The sequence below is a fragment of the Nelusetta ayraudi genome, unplaced genomic scaffold, assembly GCF_046127955.1.
Source record: "Nelusetta ayraudi isolate G7.1 ecotype Tasmania unplaced genomic scaffold, CSIRO-AGI_Nayr_v1 ptg000026l, whole genome shotgun sequence".
NCBI lineage: Eukaryota > Metazoa > Chordata > Actinopteri > Tetraodontiformes > Monacanthidae > Nelusetta > Nelusetta ayraudi.
Genome location: NW_027466076.1, coordinates 10,713,840 through 10,737,189, shown reverse-complemented (window position 1 = coordinate 10,737,189; position 23,350 = coordinate 10,713,840). Strand labels below are relative to the sequence as shown.

Sequence of the window (23,350 nt, the reverse complement as noted above, 5' to 3'; positions counted from 1 at the left end):
TATAATATGACCCTTGTGTCCTTTTTATGTGTTTTTTTTTTTTTTTTTCATGGTTTTTAACATCAGTCCAGAGGACTGTGGTTGAAAATTAGCCTAAGGCTAACACCAGCACATTGACAGGAAGAAGAATGCAAATTAATGTGCATTGTCCTCTTCAAATTAATAAATAAATAAATAAATAAATAAATAATTGAATCCTACTGGCTTATGAAGTGCTTTCCCCCAGTTAAAAACAGCACAATAACAGTGACTATCAGAATCAGTTTTAAGGGACCATTGGGAGATTTAATCTCAAATCCATACCTGAAAGAGGTTTGTACTGAAGGTTGCTAAGACACGTTAATGCGGCATAACTTGTTTCAGTCTGGCAAGCCAAAGGAACATTCTGAACTTTGGGAACGGCTGGTCTATAAACCCACTTATATGCATTGAAGAGCAACAGTGACACAGCTCAGCAGATTAAATTATGTCACTGATCTCAGACGTTAACCTGGGCGGTGCTGACGACAATGCAGCCCTGTGAGTCAGTACCCGACTGCATGTTGTAACACTCTCAGTCCCGGCTGGTTTCTATGCAGCTGCAGCTTCGCCCTATTTTTGAGGAAAAACAGTCTGCAATAATATTACATAACGACGCGTTCAATCTTTCATGGTTTGCTCGTTCGCAACGCGGAGAACATCGCTATGGCTCGTGACGCTGAAATGCTACGGAGGGATGTCACCACCACGTTTACACATTGGTGTGCATTCTTATTCGTTTGCAATAACAACTTAATGTCAAAGTTGGAAACGAAGGGTGAAATATAAGCGTGTTGTGTTTACTTAAGGATTTATTCTTTACTTAAGATCAGCGCAACTACGCATTGTGTGTGTCCGTTTCCGTCCCCAGAACTTCAGCCACCAAGTGTACCTGGTGCGAAAGGCAGTGGGAGGGGAAGGAGGGAAAAAAAAAAACACATTTCCATGAAGTGGCTTCCCCTGCTTCTCTTGTTTCCCTTCCTCGGGGGCGGCAGGATATAAACAAAGAGGCTTCGCCTCATTGGCTGAGCTCCTCCCGCTGGAGGTGTAGCCACGCACAGAGTGAACAAAACACACTGGCGGGACGGAGACAGCACAGAACCACGGGAAAACTACTCCGTCCTTCCCATCGACTCTGAGGGGACATGGTGACTCGTTTCTGTGAGTACATCTTCTTCTTTTCTCGCTGCGGTTAAGTTGCGACTGCAGTATCTCTGTTCCGTACGAGGTGACGCACATTCTGAACGCGTTTCGTCTCGGTCTCTGTTGGCAGGACAATCAGCATTTTCCTTTCGGGTTGAGGAGAATTCCGCAAAGAGAAGCATCAACAGTCTGGAAAATGAGTTGCGCCAGGTAAGCCGCCGCCCAATCTGCGTCGCATCCTCGCCGTTCGCCTCCTGGATGTCCATCTAAGCGCCACCGCTCGTGTCTTTTCAGAGTTCTCCACGCCATCGGCAGCCGTCCCCAGCCCGCCGCCATCCCCGTCGACCTGGCCAAGTGTCTGAGCCTCAGTCGGCGGCAACCTCTGCACCAGCTGGGTCAGGCTCAGGCCACGGACAGCCTGCCCAGGCCCGGCCTTCGCTCTCCCTACGCCTTGTTCTACCCGCTGTCGCCCGTGCCTAATGCGCCGTCCTCCAGGCCCAGGAGCTGCTTCCGCCGTGGCGGGAGCGCCCCCAACAAGAAGCGGGTGGTGTTCGCCGACGCCATGGGGCTGGCGCTCGCCGCCGTGCGCCTCTTCATCCCCGAGACCCCATCGCCCGAAGCCACCCTGCTGACGAAAGCCGCGCCGGCCAGACTGCAAGGTCAGCAACTGCTCAGGGCCATGCAGGAGCAGCAGCAGCAGCAGCAGCAGCAGCAGCAGCAGCAGCAGCAGCAGCAGCAGCAGCAGCAGCTCTACAAGCCCAGGCTCGGGTTCCCTCCGCCAATGACGGACTTCAAAGGCTTCCTGGCGCGTCTGAGGGAGACAGGCGTCCACCTGCAAAGCTGCAGCATCTCAGAGCAGTCCCTGACCGGCAACGTGTCAGTGTCCCACGTCGGCGTCGACAAGGCTGTGACCGTCAGGGTGACCTTCGACTCCTGGAGGAGCCACCACGACGTCCCCTGTACCTTCCTGCAGAAGTCCCCGTTCGGAGGCAGCGACATCGACATCTTCGCCTTCAGCCTGTGCCTGCCCAAAAGCCTCGACCCGAAGGAGCAAGTGGAGTTCTGCCTTCGTGTCAGCCTCGGGCCCGGTCTGACGCCACTGGTGGATGACAACATGGGGCAGAACTACAGGCTGTGCCTGGACAGAGACTTGCCGAGCGCTAGCCAAAGTGACGCCAGCCGCTTTTACCCGACGCTCACAAGTCACCTGTCCCAACCGTCGCCGCTGTCCGCGTCCGTCGGCAAGCAGGGCCTCGGCCAGCTGTCGTACTTCCAGAGGAGTTTGCTGAGCAGGGTCGGGGGTGAAGGGAACGCCGGCGACTGGTCCAGGGTGTACCCCGCCTTCGCCATGAGATAGGCGGCGGGAATGGACGGAGCAGAGTGCAGAGTCTCTGGGGAGTTCAATGCAGGCAGTACTAGCATTGCCGCAGAACTGCTTACAGAGCGCAGCTATGAAATGTACAGCTTGTATAATCATGTAACTTATGTCTATTATTTATAGCTTCCTACAGAGGATGTACAGACTTTAAAAAAAAAAAAAAAAATCTCATCCCTTGGACAATGTGAATATTTCTAAAACATGAATGTGATTAAATCTCTAAAGAAAAACAATGTTTTTTCTCAGGCATTGGACAAAAAAAGTTAACACATGCACACGTACGAGGGCCGCAGCATGTTAGCGGGGATACATGTTTATTTATGGGTGTCAGGATGCTGCACATTACTTAAAGAAAAGAAAAAGCCCAGGGGGAGGAAAGTGAAAATGTGAGATTTTTTTGCACAACAACAAAAAAGAACACACACACACGCACATAGATGCTATCTGATTCCAAGAACAACAACTTTATTATAATGTGCACTCAAACACACAGACAAGCACCAGCATCTTTCGGCTCACATTTCTTTTCATTCAAGTCCCGCATACCAGACAGGGGAGTCAGCGCGTCGCTCGGGTGGGAGGGGCCTGCGGGCGGGCGGGCGACACTCCGCCTCCTGAAATGGGAACACCAGGCCTGGGAACAGTCACCTGTTGTGCCGGCTGGCGGGGAAATAAGCGGTAGCCATGGCGACAGGCAAGGCTTGCACCTAATCCCAGGGCCTGTGTTCACATGCTAGGGCGGAGCCGTGACTCGATACTGCGGCCCCTCCCGTCTGCTGGGCTTTTGTCCTGGCACATCTTCAGCACTTTTCTGTCCGACTTGTTTTTTAATTCTTTTTTTATTATTATTATTATTTCAAACAGCTGGTTGGCATGATACATCCTCACTGTTTTTGTTTTTTTGCTAAGTTAAGACCCACGGCGGTGACCCACACAGCAAGAAGGTCTCGGGTTTGATCCCCATGCCTGGTTCTCCTGCTTTCTCTCAAAGATCCTGCATGTGAGGCAAACTACGTGTTCCCTTCTGTTCCACATGTCCGTAATGAACTGTATCAAAAGGCTCTTCTCTACTCTGTACCCTCAGCGTATGTTGCAGAAAGTTAATGATGATAATAATCATTTCTTTATTCTTGTAAATACTTTTTTTTTCTTTTTGTGACTGTCACTATGCCTCCAATTGATCATGCGCCCTGGCTACTTGGCCAAAGGGACATCCCTTTGGCCAAGTAGCCAGGGCGCATGGCTGTTACCCGGGAGTCTGGGGTATAGTATAGTATAGGGAACTCTTCGCCTTGCCACATTTCAGTTATTTGTGTTTTATCCACGCAATTTGTAACTGTGCTCTGTAGCTGCTGCTGCTGCTGCTGCCTATTTTAGCCAGGTCTTCCCTGAAAAAGAGGTTCTTAATTGTATTTTAATCTTCAAGGATTCAAGGAAACTTTATTTGCCATACCATTTTTCAACAGTGTGAAAAAGAAATAAAAAAAAACGAAGTACAGAATGTTAAAAAGAAATATATATACTATATACTATACTATATACTAATCTATTATGTACAGATGTAAAATACAAATAGAAGTATAAAAATGGAAATGTAAACAGTAATAATAAAAAATAATCAGTGGCATAAAATATGTACAGTGTTTACTACCTGGATAATTGTAGGTTAGATAAAAAACCGAAATAAGTGAACCAAATAAACGTGTGCACGTGTGAGTACATCGTGCCAAGTTCTCACTACTCTCTGCCAAGGATGAGGATATTTCCAAAGTATAAATGCTATTAATTTCCTACTTGGCTCATTGCACAAGAGCGCCATTGGCACAAGTACGAGGTTAATTTACGAAGAACAAAAGAAGATGCCACAGGCGACGCTCCATTTGTGAGGCACAGCAGCCAGGAGCTGCACGTGAGAGCCGCTTTTCACGTGGCAGAGAAGCCTTTGAGTGTCGCCCAAGGTGGAGTCACAATAACTGTTTGGGACACCATCAAGATCGGTGACAGTTTAATTACAACAGTTAATTTCGCAGCTGAGTGATTGATCAGAGTGTAGATCATGTTTCGGTTCAAGACAGCTGAGCACCTCTGTCGAACCTTTACAACACCGCGCAGACGACAGATTGATTCATACGTGCGACGGATGACGCTCGGGCCTCTGAATGCACACAGCAAGAGATGCCGTTTGGGGTCAATGTGGGGAAAAAAAAGTCAAACAAAAAGTGTTTGAAGGTGAAAGTCAATTAAGTACATTACTGCGGTTTCCACAACGGTTTCTCTTGCAACGTCTCAAGAGAAACCTGTCAACTGGTCCCCACAGCAAGAGATGGTGTCATACAAATCGGCCACCAAATCAACTGAGTATTAAGATTTCTTTTTTAAAAAGTCCATGAATTGGTCCACGAATGTTCATCGACTGCTCTATCCTGTTTCTAACTGCTTCTTGTCAACATTTAACATTAACATCTAATGTTAAAAAAAAAAAAAAAAAAAATCCCAATAAATCCAAAACACAAAGTTTAGTTCATGAGTCGCCGTAATGACTCTTAGTTTTTCCGGTCATTCCACTGGTGAAGTCATTCATGTCAATGACCAATCATTAAATGTCATAAGTCTTCTGATGTAATATGTTGAATACTGATGTAATAACTTATACGTAGTTGTTAGGTCATTCTAAAGGGATAAATATTTAAATATGAAGCCATGGCATCCAGCGTGAAACCAATAGAGGATATTTTGAAAAAAAGAAATTACATCGCGTAACATCTTCACCAACACCCATGTACTTACAAATAAGCGGGATCCTTTTTCACAAATTTATCCTTAAAAGATTTAAAATCATGACAATGCTTCACATTTTCTGGCATTACCTATGTAGAAAGTGATCGCAACATCGCTTGAGTGGAAGAACAGGAAATCAAATTTCTTGCAGGGAAATCTTGTGTGGGTGACAGAAGGGTTATTAGACTGGGTAAAGGCTTTCCGAGTGTTTTCCTGTAAAAGTAATGAGGCATTAGAATAGTATGACAAAAGTAATAATAATAACACTAAAAATTGGATCAGCAATGTTGGGAGGAATATCATTGTCAGAAATAAAAATGTGTGTGTGTGTGTGTGTGATAAGGGTGAGAGAGTCACATGTGAACATTATCTATCCAGACGGAAGCCATGCTGTAAAAAGTATTTTAAATATCACACATGCAGTGCCTGGAAAAATGTGGCGGTGAAAGAAACATGAAACAGAAGTCTCACCAATAGTGATTATTAAACACTTTAATGCAATAATTAGAACAAAAACACAATATAGTGTCAGAATAGAACTCAACAGACCAGCATGACGATCAATGAGCGATCATCCACTAAGGCCTTCGCACTTCGACGACAGCAAAAGTCCCAAACAATCACCTGGGCAATTTCCTGACTATTTACAATGTCACGTGTAACAGGTGCAAATAACAAATAATAGGTATTCCCACTTTTGATAGTGAAGCTTTTGTCGGCACGTGTGGGTGAAACAAGGGTAATGCCAGAGGGTTTGTTGTCCTCGGCACAGTTCACGCAAACAGTTTCTTTTTGGCAGAAGGGTATTGGCACAGATAGCTGTGTGAGGTGTGTTAGTCTTAGAAGGGTTTTTTTTTTGTTGACAGGTTGTGGTTGTGAAATTAAATGGGAAATGAATGAATCACGTTTCCAAACAAACGTCTGAGGCAGTCGTGATGACATTTTGGGAGAAGCTTTTATTAATTGGGCAATTTTCGAAAAACACCTTTCAGCCATAAAGGCCTTCATCGGGCCGCTTACAAAATGGCTGCTGCAAAGGTCAATGGGTCCTACCACAAATACAAAGGAAAAAAAACACAAGCTCAAAACATGAAGGTTTCAAGGATCCCCCTCTCAGTTTTCCAACGTGGTTGCACCTTGCGAAATCGCTCATTCTTACCAAACTGGCTCACGTCAATTTCCTTCTAAGTACACACTACTGACATTCACACACGTAAGCACAAGATTCCCACCGGCGGGACTTCCTGTTCCTCCACTCATGATGCAGTATGGTTTTCCACTTTGGTAAAAACCACCAGGAAACGCACACTAGCGACATGATTATTATCACTATTACAATCATGAGTCACTCATGATACAAGAACCCTTTTTAAAGGGTTTCTACTTGATAGCCATTGTCGTTCCAAAGGCCTTTTATTAAGTGTGGTTTCCATAAAATGTAAAATTAGAACTTGTTTCACATTGGGATTGGAAAAAATGAAAACACCAGCCATGATTTTGTAACCCTAGTTACTATGCAAGGTAATAACAGAGCACAGGTAAGCATTAAACACCAATAATGAATGGACCAATAACAGAAGATATAAAGTTTGTAAGAGCCCTTAATATTGTAATCCAAAAAACACAGGCAACAATTGTTTGAGTTTGTGTTAATTATTATCATGTAAAAATAACACAATCCCCATACAATAGTTTGTTGTAAAAAACATGAAATGAAAAATAATAAACAAAAATAACAAAGCCGGCAAAATAAAACCCTTTTTTCAGCTTCAGGCGCTGTTCGTGCTCCTCCAAGGACGATGAAAAAATTATCAAGTCGTCAATGAACACTAGGACCTCTTTTAAGTTCATTTCTCCAACACATCTCTCCATCAGTCGTTGGAATGTTGATGGTGCATTTGTGATGCCTTGGGGCATCCTATGAAACTCCCAAAATCCTAGTGGGCAAACAAACGCTGTCTTCTGTTTGTCCGAGTCCTCCATTTTGATCTGATAGTACCCTGATTTAAGGTCCAGAACGGAGAACCACTTTGACCCAGCAAGAGCAGCGAATGCGTCTTCGAGTTTTGGGAGAGCATAGGCGTCCTTGACTGTTGTGAAGGTTCAGCTTTCTGAAGTCTATGCGAAGACGAACAGAACCGTCTTTCTTCTTCTTCCTAACAACGACAATGGGAGATGCAAACGGGGACTCCCAAATCAAGGAGCTCCTGGAGGTGCTTTCTCACTGCATCCACATCACGAGGGTCTATTGGACGGGGTCTGTACTTAAAAGGTGTTTCATCGCTGAGTCTGATCCGATGCTTGACTTTGTCTGTATGTCCAAAATCCAGGTTGTGATGGGAGAAGACTTCTGGCACGGAGTGCAAACATGGTCGTTAGTCAGTCTTTCCATTCAGGATGTAAGGTTGTCGCGGCAACCGGCTGTGTCGCGGCAGTCAGCTGGGGGGCGTGGCGAAAGCCGCGCTTCCATGTTGCGGCAGTCGGCTGGGGGGCGTGGCGAAAGCCGCGCTTCTCGGTTTGGTTTGCGCGTGCGTTGTCGTCGCCCGAAGGTGCGCCTGACCAGGTGATCAAAATCACATTGATTGCAAGCTTGCACGTTAAAAGAGACAACCGCTGCCAGCCTGCAGAGAGCGAGGCAAAGCCGAGAACAGGAGCAGGCACACGAAACGAAACCGAACCAAACCAAACCAAACCAAACCAAACGAAACCAAACGAAACTAAGACGCATGGGACACTGGACTCGCACGAGAGAGGCTTACCGGTAAGGTCCAGCTTGAAGATTGCTTGGTCTGCTGAACTGGTCCATGTGAAAATTGTGATCGTCTTGTTTGGTTTTTAAAGAAAAACGGAAACACTTGTTTAATTTGTCAACAAGAAATTTAAGTTGCTTTTGTTTGGAATGCTGCCAAAAAGTAATTTAAATAGACCGTTTGCTTTGTTAAAATAAAGTTTAAAAAAAGAAATGAGGATTCTATTTTATTCTTCTATTCTATTTTGCTTGAGTGCAACGCTTTTATTTAGGTCAAAAGAAAAAATAATTTTTATTTACATTGTTTTGTGTTGTGTGTTTAAAGGTTTTTCACCTGCACCATCCTTATTTGACCACTGAATAAAAGGATTGAGCGAATCCCTCTGCTTTTGTGAAGTCCTTTCCCCTTCAAGTGTGGGAAAACCATGCACCTTTGTAGAAACACTTGACAAAGGTTGAGTCTCCAAAATCAAAACTCAGTTTTGCTGGTTGGGGGGGGGGGGGGGGACTTCCTTTGCATGTCAGGTAGGCTTGATTCCGTTACTGTTTGTTCTTTGTGTATCACCCGTACCACAGCATTGACATCTGCCAATATTGTCTTGGATGGAATACCAATATCATGTTCTGTTTCTCTTTTTTTAATACAACCGGTAAACGTCAAGGCTGTTTCTTTGGCAGACTGACCAAGCTGGCTGAGACCAAGAGGCCGCTTGGTAAGGAGGAGGTCAATGGCATACTCGTCAGAATGAGCACTAGAAACATTGGCCATGCCTTTAAGAATGACTGACTGTCCTGCCGGAACAACTTCAGGTGTCTTTCCAACCATCCTGGCACACCCAAGACTCCTACTAGTAGAGCTTCCCTGACGCATATGGAGGATCTTGAGGACAGCTCTGTAACCATAAGACAATGGCTGGAAGGTGGAGCGGTTTGGGTCATCTTGAAGGTTAGCATAAAAAGCATCAAGAGTATCGGTGCCAATAAGGGCCTGTTCCTGGACGGCAGAGTGGAGGTGGGGAATGACCAGTGTATAATAAAGTGTGGACTTAAATATCAGCGGGGCTCTGCTGACTTGCACCTTTCTTTTTCACAGGGTGAGCCGCAACTCTATCTCTGGAAACAAAATTTTTTGTGTTCTGTTTGTGCAGTTTGTGTTTCTGGCTTTCAGCCGTCATGCTGCTAAGTTGGGCACTAATATCTGCTACTTGTTTGTTTTTTTTTTTTCAGCATCTCAACTTCAGTGTTATACTCCTAATCAGTTGTGGAATGTGCCATTGGTAGATGAGACACGACACGTCGTTCACTGACACCATAAGCAGGCTTGGCGCTGCCCAAATGTTGCTTCGAGAATAAAATCTGTCAGCCATCATCGACATTCAGAGAGACTTCTGCTTGTCATTATGGCCAGACAGGACAAGGAAAAAAATAAAAAATAAAAATATATATATTTTAAAGGAAAATTTAACTAAAAAAAAAAAACATGGAGTTATTTCCGGAGTTATTGCTGGACCTTGGTTACAATTTGGTGAGAATTGACGAGGCTTCATAAAGTACAGTTGCAGCACAGGAGGTGAGAAGCCATGTGGCTGCCAGAAGAAGGTAAACAGCAGCAGTAAAAGGATGACAGGGATTTCAGGTATTACTGTCAATTAGGAAGGTTGTCAATACTCTTGAAGGTCAGTCAGCGTCGACCTTGAGAAATGCTGCTATCAGACCAAAATATAAATAGTTGTCCGGTGATTTTCCCAACTGTTCTCCTGATACCGAGTCCTCCCTGTTGAGTTTTGCTTTATTATCAGTCTGACAGACAGGAATGTTTTATGCTTTAATTTCCATTTTGTTTTGAAGTAATGTCCTTGACCTTCAAATTGTTTTCATATTGTTCCTCATATTATTCATCCAGATGTGTCGCACGCCTGTCAGTCTTGCCTGCTGGGTTCAGTGTGTCCTTGGCTGGTGCGCAGCTGAGGCACGTTTCCACCTGATTAACACAACTGCTTTCTATCTATGGACAATTTAGAGTGTTCAATTGACCTCACGTGCATGCTTTTGGAGTGTGGGAGGAAGCCGGAGAACCCGGAGAGAACCCACGCAGGCACAGGGAGAACATGCAAACTCCACACAGAAAGGTCCAAGGCCAGGAATCGAACCCGCGACCTTCTTGCTGTGAGGCGGCAGCGCTGACCACTGCGCCACCAATGTTTAAACATTGGTTTAGTATTTCTTTTGAGATGCTGGATGTTTACCCCCTGTGTTTAAATGTTTTCCTCAGCAGTGGAATTTCATTTATTTTCTCCCATTGTCATGATTTTGTCAGTCTCACAAATACTCTAGTTCGCAGCAGTATTATTCAATTTTATTGTCCCTTGATGTTGTTTTTTTCCACCTCCTCCTAAAAATCATAATTATCTGAATGGACACAGCTGCTGCTACTGACTTCTGCTGCTTTCTGATTGGCCTCTCATTAGGAGGTGTTGCCTATTTAAGTCTTTTGGATCCGTTTTCCTCATGGTTTCCCTGAGAAAAGGAACACATTGGCACGCCACTGCTTTTGCATCACTTTTGAGCTGCTTCCACAAAAACATTACTAGATGTTTGCAACTTGGCCAGGCATTCCAAGCCTATCTGCAACAGATGGAGGACAGAGAACCAGCAAACCTTTTGATCAAGGAAGTAGTAGTTGCAGCCGCTTACACAGCTCGGCGGGGATTAATTAGTGTGCTGCTCGACAATCATGAAACATGAAAGAAGTTTTGATGCAATACAATGTGTTTTTAGTGAACACCAGGTCAGTTCAAACGCATCGTTTTAAGAAAAGAGATGTTTGATACAAAGACTGTTCTTTGCATTCATTTCAGATACTAAATAAATAGAAATGAAGTTATCAATAACTTCCTAACTTCCGCCATGTGATCAAAACTATTTGCCACATGATTTTACAACTAAAGAGAACAACATTTTCTTGTTTTTTGGCAAAACAACAACAAAAACGGCTGATATCTAGGCCTTTATGAGTAGCTATATTTACACCTGGGAAGAATAAGAAGATTGTAACACAAATGCATTGTCTTGGTGTGGAATATACGGACAGTACTTGCTGGGCAGGGGCTCGTGCTGGGTGATCCAGAAAGACCTGGCAAAATCCAAATCAATAAACTGAGAACAAAAATAGGCAATTGCAAAATGTTGAAATCATATTTAACTTTTTAAAATTGCATTTGTCATAGGCACTTCTAAAATATCTTTGATGCCATTTTAACAAATACTGTATGTTCGCCGCAATAATCTGATACCTCCTGGACCCAAACATAGAAATAAAACAGGAATGAGGACGCTGCTCGGGGCAGGTGGTGAACAGAATTCAATCAAAGACTCTTCGCTCCTTCGTGTCCTACATTTTGCTAGCTACCCGTTATGATCCACCATGAAAGAGCAACTCTCCAGCAGGCCGACAAAGGCGGCAACGCAGAAGACACAGTCAGGTTGTGTTGGGTTTCGGTGGCTCTCAAAGCACTTTCCTTCTATCATATTATTCAAAAACAAGTTGTGGTTGTGCACGCCGCTGGCGGCTGGCAGACCTGGAGTGTTGTGTTTCACAATAGCTGCTTCTTTGGAAGATTTCTCCAAGGAATGTCTCATTGGGAAATAATAGCTTGGTGGGCGAGCCAGAGCATAGAGCTGCGTGTACTGGAAGCTGGTTCCTTTGGCCAGTGTGAACACAAGTGTGCTGTATTTGTGGAACTTGTGAGAGTGCACTTGATAAGAGTAGAAGACACAGCTCTAGTTAGCTTCTTTCAATAGCTGCTTTTGAAAAAACAAAAAAACAAAACAGCAGCTACATCTGCCTAATGGCAAGCAGCCAGGAAACAGCTGCCGGTGCTTGAAGTTCTGACATTTAGTAGTGTCTGAACATCAGCCCCAAGACTCATGGGCTGCAGCAACAGCTGTGATCCCTGATTCACTGACTACTGGGGAGCTGAACACTTCACAGAGATTGATTTAAAAAAAACAAAACAAACAAAAACATTTTATCACGTGGATGTTTATTATCTTCAGATAGACACAAAAGCCAATACATTTCATTCATAAGCGTCAGGTGAGTAAATGTCTTAGGTCCAACTCCACCAATGGAGCAGGAGTCAGAATGTGATTTAACCTTGCCATTTGTTTATATTGTGGATATACTTCAAACAGAAATTTTATTTGATTATTATCTTTATTTTTAATAAATGAAATAAAATTTCAACAAAAATGACAAAAGCAATCTACTGGCAGTGCTCGCTGGGCAGGTGCTCGTGCTCGGGGTTCCAGGGAGACCTGCCGAAACACTCGGCCGCCTTCCTGTCGCACTCGCAGATGAACATCTCACATTCCTTGTTGGCGTCTGAAAAGCAAAAAAGTGACCAATCTGATAACCTCCAGCCACCATGTATCATTGGAGAAACAGGAATGGTGAATCTTTTCACCAAACTCAAAGCTTCTCCAGCGCTACTCACTGCCACACGTGACCTTCTTGTTCCCCTCATCGCAGCTGTAGTCGTAGAACTCGGTGTAGGGGTTGTCCAGGATGGGCCAGCACTCCGGGTGCTGCATGGCATCCGTGTAGCACTGGTCGTGAACTTGGCAGCACCTGCGGGACCAACACAGCCAAAGGTCGCATATTTTCACGACGCGTCGGAAAGGTTTCTGCTCTGCATTGTAGCGGAGGCGAGTGAATTTTGACCTGTCCAGATCGTCCACTGGGTTGCCGGAGCCTCCTTGTCCGCAGTAGCAGCCGTAGTCGGCGTAGTCGAACACGGGCCAGCAATCCGGCTTAACGCACAGGATCATACTCCGGAACTGGCCAAGTCCCACCAGATGAAAAGGCTTGGCTGAAGCACAAACGAGCAACATTTATTCATTTCAAAATCCACGAATACACTTCTGGTGGAATAAAAAGCTGCATATACACACAAACACAAACACAACACGTACTTGTATTGATTGCGGGAAAGGTGATAATCCATCCAAACGGTCTGAGCTTAAGCACGACCAGCAGACCTACCATAGGAATCAGCACTGAGAGCTTCAACATCCTGTCGCCTAAGTAAACACGAATCCGGCAATGCCCTGTGCTATTGATGATTTTAAATGCTGCCTGCCTTATATTTGGGGAGTGGCTGACACAGGGCTGGTCAGAAGAAGCTAAAACCAGTTTGAAAGAAGGGAGGAACAAGACAAAAAGGTGTTATGTAAAACAAGTCAGTCATGAAGTCACTGAAACTCTTCCTTTATTATCATAACTGACAGAGATCGTTTTCCCCAGGGGCATCTGCGTTCCTCCTTTTGTCCTGTGGACACGTCCAAGCCAAATCTTGCTGCTGAGGAAATTGTCCCGAGTCTCTCTGACGGCCGCCTGCTTCAATTCGGTAAACTGTCGAAGTGCATCCGTGATGTGTCTTTTGTGGATATAGGTGTTCTTATGCAACACAACGAATAGCATTGCAATGTCTCCTACTCCCAGATGTTGACCTCAGTGTTTTAATGAGAACAGTAATGGCCCTTGTAAAGAAAAGGAAAAAAACACACCTCTGCAGGATCCAGTTGTCAAAGAGTGCAGGACAAACAACTCATGACCTTTGAATTGGATCTCCATTTGCTCTTTTCTGCAGTGTGAAAAGTAGATTAACAATACTCAACAGTACCAACTAATGGCTAATACGTTCCTTCCTTTCTTACTCTATAAAAAGTTTATTTTATGTTGTTCATTTATTTATTTTTAATCAATATGTTGTTTTCTTTGCTATTGGGCTACATGTTGCTGTGATTATGTAAATTTCCCTGTGGGATAAATAAAGGCAATGTATTCTCTCCATTCTAGCTCTCAAAATACTGTATGCTCAATGACAACATTCTGATGACATGAGAAATGTGTGGGACTTCTGGGAGCTATTATATAATAGCAATGTAACAACAACAACAACAACAACAACAACAACAATATAAAGTATATGGATTTTTGTTTTTCTTGGTTTTTATTTTCAAATAGACACAAAAGCCAAGAACTTTTTTTTCACAAGTATCGGGCACTCTGAGAGGCGTGTGTTGATAAGAGAAGGAGGAAGGAGACGTTTTAGGCCCAGCGCCACCAATGGAGCAGGAGTCGGAATGTGTGTTACCCTAGCGATTGGTTGAGGATAAATATACTTCATGTAGGGTTGGGTTTTTTTTTTTTTTCAAAATATATGAATGTGCAAATAAATTACAATAAGGTTATCATTAAATAGCAAGATCGTCAGGTCAGCGTTCATTCCATACACAGGTAAGGTGGCACAATAGGCTGAAGAGTGGTGGTGTTTTGGGCAGTGATTTGACACGTGTTCGTCGCATGATTCATGGTAAAAAATTTAAAAAAAATTTAAAGATTCCACTCTGGTAATGGCAGGTCAAAAGAATCTGAAGAAATAATACAAGACTATCAAGACTTCTCTTGTTTGTAATTATCATGAAACAGCAGATGGGGTGAGCTGAGAGGTGGGATTTTGAAATCGTATTTCATGCTACATTGCCTGATCAAACCAAAAGGGGATCTATTTGCAGTGCTCGCTGGGCAGGTGCTCGTGCTCAGGGTTCCAGGGAGACCTGCCGAAACACTCGGCCGCCTTCCTGTCGCACTCGCAGATGAACATCTCGCATTCGTTGTTATCGCCTGAAAGAGAAAAGAGCGACCGGTCTGAGGTGACCCAAAAACCTCGAAACAGCACGGGTCAGTTGAGAAACAGGACGGGTGAGTCTGAAAGCTTCTCCAGCGCTACTCACTGCCGCACGAGACCTTCTTGTTCCCCTCATCGCAGCTGTAGTCGTAGAACTCGGTGTAGGGGTTGTCCAGGATGGGCCAGCACTCCGGGTGCTGCATGGCATCCGTGTAGCACTGGTCGTGAACCTGGCAGCACCTGCGGGACCAACACAGCCAAACGTCGGCAAATTTCTTACAACACGCTGACAAGTTGCTGCTCCGTCATGTTGGTCCGAAGCGGAGGCGAGTGAATTTTGACCTGTCCAGATCGTCCACTGGGTTGCCGGAGCCTCCTTTTCCACAGAAGCAGCCATAGTCGGCGTAGTCAAAGACGGGCCAACTGTCCGGCATAACGCACAGGATCATACTCCGGAACTGGTTGAGGGCCTTGTAGTCCAAGGACTGGGCTGGAGCAGGACAAGCAAAGACAAATCAGAAATCTGCTTTAACGCCTCTCGGGACGGCCAAACAGCAGTTTCGGATTGGGTTGGACTCACCCACAGAGAGGCTCAGAGCCAAAAGACACACGGCACGGAGGTTGTTCATCCTCGGGTCTGATCGGTCAGTGGAGCCGCGTGCGCTGTGAGACGTCAGCCGTCCTCGGGTGTATATATATGGAGCCGGAGACCTTGGGAGCCGCTCCGCCAGCTGTTCACATGGAACACGCTCGCACGCCTCGCAGCGCACTCGCAATCTCAGTGAACCTCCCCGAGCTGCGGTCCCCGCTGCTGGGTGCGACGTTCCATCTAGACTGCAGGTTCTCGGCCACGCAGGAACCACAGCCAACGATGATTGAAGAGATTCAACACTTGACTTTCAGTTATTCCTTTTTATTTAATTTAGCGTAGATCAACCCTAAACCAATAACAAAGAAGTGGAAGATCCAGAATGTAGATGGCATGCACAGACTGAATAATAATAATCATATATATATGTGGGTTAAAACACATGTATCCTCAAGGCAGATGGTGAAATATTTTTGTATGCTTTTTTGTTTTGTTTAGTCTTCTAAATACTAAGTATTTGATTTACACAAGAAATAATCCTGATGCAATTAAAGCATCTTAAATGTTTGATGTGCAAAAGTGACAGGCAGAGAGAGGATGCAGAGACGTGTTGGCACTTGTGAGTGGTTGGCATTTTAAAATCATTTTTTTGTAAAATGAAAATACACTTAAACCCGCTGCTGCAGTTAATCCCCGTGAATGGGATGCAGTGACGAAGCAATTTTAGGATTTTTTTTTTTTTTTTTTTTATGCCACTGCCAGCACGAAAAAACGCAAGTGAAGCATTAAACTTTGCCAGTATTTTTCTTTCAAAGGTTTGATGATTAACCTTTCGCAGATTATATAAAAAAAAAAAAAAAAAAAAAAAGCAGATGGATCGCGGGGACGTGCACCCCCTCACGTTTGCTGCATGTTTATTGATTCAGCCAACGCTTTTACACCTGCAGTTTACAAAAAATATTGTGTTTGCGGGGAAAAAAAAGAGACTTGACATTTTTAATTTCTTATCACCCTTCCATTAACCGTCAAGTAGTGCAGCATAGTCCAAGCAACAGCTTTATTACCTGCAATTATTCACGCTCGCTGTCAGACCAAAGTGAGTTCCAACAGCATCAAAGAGGAAACTTTTCCCAAAAGATGTTTTCAGCATAAAAACATGCACAACTGCCTTTTTTTTCTTTTATTTTTTTTTAATTAACTCATCGGTCGGAATTGGTGAATTGGACTGAATATCATAAAAAGAGTGATTTTCAAGCTGAAATAAATGAGTGTATTTTCATACATTACCATGTACACTACTAAGAGTACATCTTTAACATCTCTACAGCCCGTGTAGCCATAAGCCTACAGAAGACTACACACAGACTCCAGCCATATGTACAGACGCGTGGAAAATCCCAGACTGAAGTGTACTGCAAATAAGAATGTTGCTAAACACAAGGTGCTCAGTGAGCCATATTTTTTGGAACAACAAACATAGGCGCCAGTCGGCGTCATCACAAAGGCTGACTGACGTCCTGTGTTGTGCATTTTATCTCGACCTTCTGAGATGTGGGGTCAGTGGCAGGCCGTAGGCAACAGCTAGAAAACACAGAAGAAGGAGCTTCACAGAGTGTGTGACTTTTTTTTAATACACAAATACAGCAAAAAAAAAATCAGTCGGTGAGTGTTTTAACAGAATGACAAACCAAACGCCGCACTCTGTCATAAATGTTTTCAGTGTGGCATGAAATGTACACAGCTACGTGGCCCAGAGGCTCAACAACGTTTCTAACAGTACTCAAGTGCAATTTCTAAATGGACCATTGATGTGCATTAAAAAATAATATCCACACCGGAGATTGTCGGACTCTACTGGCCTTCAGCGTCGATCAAAAACAGTGAAACCATAAAACCAACCTCATCTACTTCATTAAAAAAAAAAAAATGGCCCACAACAATGTAATAATAATGATAATAGTAATAATAATATCTCAACAAAGTCAGTCAGAAAATCATCCAGTCTGTATGGAATCAAGTCACTTTGTAAATGTGTTGTCAGTGCAGAGACGACTGAGACCTGGTAGATGCTCAGACGGGTGACAGTGCATGCACATACACTGTATGTATATCCTGCTCAACGTGCTCGGGGCGCCGTAGTGCAAAACTAAAAGTCTACCAGAGCTGCTAACCAGCTTTATTACCGGTTACAATAATGCCAGTCACTTCGGATCAGTCGGGAATGTCGCTCCGTCACGGGAATGTCGTTCCGGAGAGAAAACACGCCACACGGTGGACATGCAGGAGAAGGACGAAAGACTCAACTGAACAAATCACACGTCCACGGCGCATCTCCTCTTCGAGTCCCTTCTACGGGCTTCTGTTTTTTTATGCTGTAATTATGCACATTTCCCCACCGTGAGATCAACAAAGGTATTCTCCTTCTCCTTCTTCCTCTTCTCCTTCTTCTTCTCATCCCAGAGTGTCCCAAGTCGCCTTTCCCCACCGTGCACGATCCCGTTCAGCACACGCCACAGGTACGCCAGGGCACTGAATTACTCCCCATTTGTGTTTACATAAGCAAAGAGCTGTGTTGCTGTCGACCGCGGTGTGAGTTAGTGAATAGATGAAGGCAGGTTATGTTGGCCTTGAAGCAACTACAGGATAAAACCCCCGCGTAGGAGATAACGGGATAAACACAAAGTGTGTCAGATATGATGTTGGGGTGTTTGGACTGACAGTCGCACCTAAACGGCGACCCTGCAGGCTTTTGCATTGAACTCTTGGAAGTCCCGCGCCTTGATTTTGCGGTTATAACTTAGATCTTTGTGGAATTTCCTGTTTCCTCTGTTGTCAAACTAACGGACGGGGGAGATTATCTTGCGCCCAACGCTCGGGTACACATACTGGGACGGGAGTGAAGACAGAAAGTGGGGGAGGGGTAGGGGGAGGGGGAGGGGGAGGGGGAGGAGTCTCTGATCAGATGGGTTTGTACAATAAGGTGGTGACATACTTCTTCTTGTAGCGGTGCGTCGCACTCAGCACCATCACTCCATCCTGTGGATGAGAAAAGGGAAAAGGAAAACGCAAGTGAGGGAAAGATTTACTCCGAATATGTGTGGGGGGGGGGAAATAAAAATAAAAATAATAATAAAAAAATAAATAAAAATAAATAAACAGTCCCAGCAAAACTGAGGCAACGTAAATTACACAAAGCAGCCCCGACTTTTTTTTCGAGCCAACAACATAATCTCTGCCACTGCTGCGAGGCAACCGTTTCACAGAAATGCAGAAATTATTATTTTTTTTTTTTACTTTTTTTTTTCAGCATCCTCCCCAATTTAGCCCAACACATTTATGACCCGACAGCGCTGTTGGTTTTTCCAGTCTAAATGTGGGGAAAAGGGGGGCAATTACACGCCCCTCTGCCCTCCCATTGGCAGAGGCACGCGTTATCTAAGGCGGCACTTTAAAGACCCAATCTTTAAAGGGGAGGAGGAGGGGGGGGGGGGGGGGGGTAGACCTGCGGCGCAGCTGCTGCAGCTCACAGATTTTTTTTCTTTCTTTATAATAAACGCTAACGAAAGGGAGGTCACTCGCCAAGTTTGGACACCCGGCGGCGCAGAGAAAAAAATAAACACAGGTGCGTTTGTGTGGCGCCTGTCTGACAGCCGGATCAGTACCTCACCTTAATGGAGAGAGCGTAGAGGTGGTTCAGCATGACGTGGTTCGGTTCTGGCAGCAGCGCGGGGTCACACTGGAGAGGGCAAAAAAAAAGAAAAGAAAAGAAAAGAAAAGAGTAGAGTGTCACTTTTGTGGCTTTAATTGAATGAATGTGCAAAAACACATTTGCAAGTAATGTGTTCAGTGTCATTCATGGATTAACCACAATTCTTTTTTTTTCAAGATACAACTCTGCGGAATGATTATATAATATTATCTACAGTGTTGTTGGGATTACTCCATAAAAGTAATCCAACTACTGATTACTCGTTAAAAAGTATTGTAATTACTTATTGTACTACTACTGAACCACAATATTCTCTGATGTAGACGAGATGAACTCAAAATAATGTTTGTATTTCCTTTGTTTTCGCTGTTTTTTCTTTTGCCGCCGCCACGCTTGTTTTGGTGCGCCGTCGCATTTCAATGACGTTGCACGCACGGCTGCGTCACCAATCTGCGACACCGGTGGTTTTGGTTGTTTTTCTGAATTTCAGACATTTTGTGGATAATGAGACATTTTTATCTTGCGAAATATTTCAGAAGAGTAACGGAATTGTTACTTGATAAAGTAATTGTGATATAGTTACCAGGTTTGCCACAGCAACAACCCTTATTCCGTTACTAAAAAAAAAAAAAATTACAGTAGTGGATTACTTGTGATGGATAGATAGTAGATTACTCACCAACACTGAGTATCTACTAGAATAAAGGAAGGTGATGTAAGATTTATCGGTATTTGGTTACAATGCTTGTTTTGTGGGAAGAAAGAGAAACCAGGAGAGAAAAAGTAAAAAGGTGAAGACTTACAGAAATCCCAGTGTCCTTGTTCAGGATAACCTGGAGCAGATGAGGGGGGAGGATGGGAGGGTATTTGAACTTCTCTTCCTGTTTGGGAATGTAAGCGTCTTGATGGTAGGGGCCAGGAGGAGAGCTAGACAGGTCTGGCGGGAACGAGGGGAACGGATCGTGTCAATCGAGGCCTTTCATTTATTTATTTATTTTTTTTTAATGTAATGGAACAGGGCAGAGGAGAACGTGGCGCCATCAGAACTCACCGGACATGTCGGAGCATTTCTGCGAGTCCACCATCAGCGCGTCGAACACCTCAAAGTCCGTCTTCTTCACCTGGATGATGTTGTTGACGGTGCCCATCTGACTGGTTATGACAGGCTGTGAGGAAAACCACAGAGCAATCACTGCATTCCGACTCACCACAGGCGCCACAACACAATGATCCTCATGGTTAGAACGGCCAAGGGTGGAGACCGTCAACTTCACGGGCGCCCTTTCACACTATTAATACTCATGTGGACTGCATATAATATATGCATGACATTCAAGTACAGTATTGGGTATTTTCATAGTAATTGAAAAAAAAAAATGTGTGATTTATCTTTTTCCAAAAATATTTTAATTTGTTCAATTAACTAATCAATTTTTTAAGCAGAAATATATTTAGTTTTTTTTTCTACAAAGACGTCAAACCCATTACAAAAAAAGAAGATCAACGTCCAAACCTAACATACTTAGTTGTGACCGTTGTTAGGAACTTGACCCTGAGCGTTATAATGATTACAACCAAAAGAAACGCTGCTACTTTTATGAGAGGTCGAAGGAATACTTTTCTGATGTGCCTGTGTGTCTCATTTTTCTTCGGTTACACTGCGTCAAAACATGACGCAAAAGCATTCTGCGTTTACATTCACAGCATCGACCTTCTTAATTATACATTTCATGTTGCGTGCCGGGTGATTTAGGACACAGCAGGAAATCGTAAGAGCTGCAGTGTGAACAGCCGCTGACCTCTGCTGGGTCGTGGGTCCACTGGCCGTCCACGTAGAACTTGTACTGATGCTCCCCCTCAGGAAGATCAACGATGGCCGCGAAGGTGTTCTGACTTTGACGGATGACAGGGGTGGGGGGGGGGGAGGCAGAGTTAATACGGCTCTTCTCTTTTTCCTCACCGCCTGACTCTGCGGAGCCGCTCTGACATTCAGGCACCTAAAGGATTTCCTGAGCCGTTTCATCGGACATCTCGATCGAGTTCAGGAGTAAACAGAACTGTTGACAGACTTCCCTCACCTTCTAATGAGCGGAATCTTGTTGGCCCAGTTGTTGAAGGATCCGGACAGGTAGACTTCCTTTCCGTCGCCGGTCCAGCGGAAGACTGTCGGCCTGTCTAAAGTCGGCCCTTTGTCATCCGCTTCCAGGTCTTGCTGCCACGCGAGAAACTCTTCCTTCTCCGAGGGACCCTGCGACATTTGGCACGTTTAGCACACAAGTAGGCACGAAGAATGTGGCTGCGAGCGAGGAAAGCGGCACAACTCACTTTAATGTCTTCGCTGTGGAAAATGTCAGCGTCCTCTGGGCTGTCCATCAGGATTTTGGGCCTCTCCCTCCCTCCCCGCTGAGCCTTGTCCGAGCCCTGGCCCATGGCGGCCCTCTCACTGCTGGTGTTCCCCATGACGCTGTTCTCTTCAAGACTGGCTCAAGGTTACTGTGGGTGAGATCATGTGAGATCGAAGTGGCAGCTAAACAGAGATCTCACAGCAATCGAACGAAGCAACGTATTCTTGGTAGCTTCTGTCGGTGAACTGGTAGCAGGATCTGATTTAGTTATAGCTTGTTCAATCATGAAAACTAAAATAAGAATGCACTCAAAGTTCTCCTTGGTGGTAAAGATGTTGTTGTTTTTTTCCTATGAGAAAAGGTTTGCAGCTGCTGCTGGAAGGCCAAAGTGACAGCGTTAACAGTTAACTCTGAATGTGACAGATCCAATAAAGCATGCAGTCAGACCTGCAGTGCTATGAGTACAGATCTTTATAACTGAGTGAATAATTAAGGTTACATATTATCAATTCAGCTTAATATCAAACCAGAGCCAAATCGATTTGACAAAATGTTTAACTTATCAATGAGTTCATAACGATCAACAAGGTTTTTCTTTTGTTTGTTTGTTTGTTTTTTTTTGCATGAATTACTACTGTTATTATACTAATGTTCTAACGTTTTATTAAATATGTGCCGGCAGCACAAGTGAATTGTAGAATAACCTTTAGTCAGACCAAACTAATGGATTACATATTGCAGTGATCACTGTTGGAAATTTAGGCAGGCGACTAGAGGTGACCTTGCAAGAAGCGCTATTTACGTACAAGAAGCCTTAGGGCTTTCGCCATTTTTGCAACGTACTTATATTTGATTACAGGACTCTGATGTACTCTTTTAATGTTTATGCAAGGCAAAACGTTTCAAACAAGTATCAAAGATAAAGCATTAAGGCAACAATTTCCTTAACGTCATTGTTGAATTTTACAGTAATATTTCGTTTCCCGGTCACTGGTATATGTGTAAACCATGTTACAGTTGCATGGAGTTCGATGTGTTTACATTATCGTTTAAATATGCTGCAAGAGATAAAGATAACGGTCGCCCCCCACTTGAACGGAAGCGGAGAAAATAAGACTCTGGTTCTAAAAAAGTAATACGGTTCAGTTCACCATCTGACAGAGCGATATTGCTAGCGAACAAAATGAATGTTGCTGCAACCGACAGCACATTGTCGTAAATAAAAGCGAACTGTGTATAAGCTAGTCTTAACCTAGCAGCTAGCATCAGTAAGCTGCGACACCGGCCGGTAAGGTGTCATTCTAGGCAAACAGAATGAAGTCATATCCAAAACTGAAGACAGCGACGATATGTGGGTAGAGAAACACAACGTGTTACCTGGAAAAGGTACGTTGACACAGCTTCTGTTGCTAGCTCATTTTCTTCCCATTCCACTTTCAGGAGACCAACAAAAAAAAATGACTGTCAACAAAACTAGCCGCACGCATGCGCAGTCGAGTAACAGTGAGACGCTTCTTTCAAAATGTAAGCATCCAAATTGTTAATTTCCTTATTCTGGATACGCAACCAGTATTATCATAAATATATGAGAGGCATTAGCATAAATGTATGATCATAAATCAACTGGCATTTAAAATCATGGTTTTGTTTTGACCTCCACAGACACCCGGAAAGAAAGATGTAGTTACATAAAGTTGACGCTAGATGGTGACCAATCCCCGCGTTGTCAATAAATACGTCTCAAATGGACTTTAACGTCTACAACGAGTTTACTTCAGTGAAACGTGTAAACAAATGTGGAGCCAAAAGTAACCACAAAAATTGATTTAAAAAGTAATTAAAAGGGGGTTGTGAATGGTGGTTATTGGATACACTGGTTTATATCACGTCTTAATTATTTTTTTTTTCTTTTCTTTTCTTTTTTTTTTTTTTTTCATTTATTTCGACGA

General features: G+C 44.0%; 4 protein-coding genes across 4 annotated transcripts; 1 reads left to right on the top strand and 3 right to left on the bottom strand.

Annotated features, from left to right (window-relative positions):
• The first annotated feature begins 1,085 nt into the window (after window positions 1–1,085).
• Window positions 1,086–2,708, top strand: LOC142890634 (protein phosphatase 1 regulatory subunit 3C-B-like). The gene is made up of 3 exons (XM_076029836.1): window positions 1,086–1,179; window positions 1,292–1,371; window positions 1,456–2,708. Exons 2-3 carry the CDS (start codon window positions 1,358–1,360, stop codon window positions 2,516–2,518), a joined length of 1,077 nt encoding a protein of 358 aa, XP_075885951.1. The 5' UTR covers window positions 1,086–1,179; window positions 1,292–1,357; the 3' UTR covers window positions 2,519–2,708.
• A 9,450-nt stretch (window positions 2,709–12,158) lies between these two features.
• Window positions 12,159–13,172, bottom strand: LOC142889892 (phospholipase A2-like). The gene is made up of 4 exons (XM_076028567.1): window positions 13,041–13,172; window positions 12,790–12,937; window positions 12,563–12,696; window positions 12,159–12,450 (listed from the first exon to the last, which is right to left on the bottom strand). Exons 1-4 carry the CDS (start codon window positions 13,138–13,140, stop codon window positions 12,332–12,334), a joined length of 501 nt encoding a protein of 166 aa, XP_075884682.1. The 5' UTR covers window positions 13,141–13,172; the 3' UTR covers window positions 12,159–12,331.
• An 889-nt stretch (window positions 13,173–14,061) lies between these two features.
• LOC142890639 (phospholipase A2-like) lies at window positions 14,062–15,452 on the bottom strand. Its single transcript, XM_076029844.1, has 4 exons — window positions 15,339–15,452; window positions 15,101–15,248; window positions 14,865–14,998; window positions 14,062–14,754 (listed from the first exon to the last, which is right to left on the bottom strand). The coding sequence occupies exons 1-4, from the start codon at window positions 15,385–15,387 to the stop codon at window positions 14,636–14,638; spliced, it is 450 nt and encodes a 149-aa protein (XP_075885959.1). The 5' UTR covers window positions 15,388–15,452; the 3' UTR covers window positions 14,062–14,635.
• A 1,508-nt stretch (window positions 15,453–16,960) lies between these two features.
• Window positions 16,961–22,939, bottom strand: prkab1a (protein kinase, AMP-activated, beta 1 non-catalytic subunit, a). Its single transcript, XM_076029835.1, has 8 exons — window positions 22,779–22,939; window positions 21,382–21,549; window positions 21,135–21,304; window positions 20,856–20,949; window positions 20,108–20,222; window positions 19,860–19,993; window positions 19,015–19,083; window positions 16,961–18,383 (listed from the first exon to the last, which is right to left on the bottom strand). The coding sequence occupies exons 2-8, from the start codon at window positions 21,514–21,516 to the stop codon at window positions 18,306–18,308; spliced, it is 795 nt and encodes a 264-aa protein (XP_075885950.1). The 5' UTR covers window positions 21,517–21,549; window positions 22,779–22,939; the 3' UTR covers window positions 16,961–18,305.
• Window positions 22,940–23,350: the final 411 nt, after the last annotated feature.

What these genes read in the sequence shown, in the direction of transcription:
- LOC142890639 (XM_076029844.1), bottom strand. Translation starts at nt 15,387, where the DNA reads ATGAACAACCTCCGTGCCGTGTGTCTTTTGGCTCTGAGCCTCTCTGTG. An exon ending in GGCTCTGAGCCTCTCTGTGG is followed by an intron (nt 15,249 to 15,338) that starts GTGAGTCCAACC and finishes GTCCTGCTCCAG; the next exon opens with CCCAGTCCTTGGACTACAAG. An exon ending in CAAGAAGGTCTCGTGCGGCA is followed by an intron (nt 14,755 to 14,864) that starts GTGAGTAGCGCT and finishes TTTCTCTTTCAG; the next exon opens with GCGATAACAACGAATGCGAG.
- LOC142889892 (XM_076028567.1), bottom strand. Translation starts at nt 13,140, where the DNA reads ATGTTGAAGCTCTCAGTGCTGATTCCTATGGTAGGTCTGCTGGTCGTG. An exon ending in CCAGTGGACGATCTGGACAG is followed by an intron (nt 12,697 to 12,789) that starts GTCAAAATTCAC and finishes TTGGTCCCGCAG; the next exon opens with GTGCTGCCAAGTTCACGACC. An exon ending in CAAGAAGGTCACGTGTGGCA is followed by an intron (nt 12,451 to 12,562) that starts GTGAGTAGCGCT and finishes TTTGCTTTTCAG; the next exon opens with ACGCCAACAAGGAATGTGAG.
- prkab1a (XM_076029835.1), bottom strand. Translation starts at nt 21,516, where the DNA reads ATGGGGAACACCAGCAGTGAGAGGGCCGCCATGGGCCAGGGCTCGGAC. An exon ending in TCCACAGCGAAGACATTAAA is followed by an intron (nt 21,305 to 21,381) that starts GTGAGTTGTGCC and finishes CAAATGTCGCAG; the next exon opens with GGTCCCTCGGAGAAGGAAGA. An exon ending in TCTACGCTCTCTCCATTAAG is followed by an intron (nt 18,384 to 19,014) that starts GTGAGGTACTGA and finishes TCTCATCCACAG; the next exon opens with GATGGAGTGATGGTGCTGAG.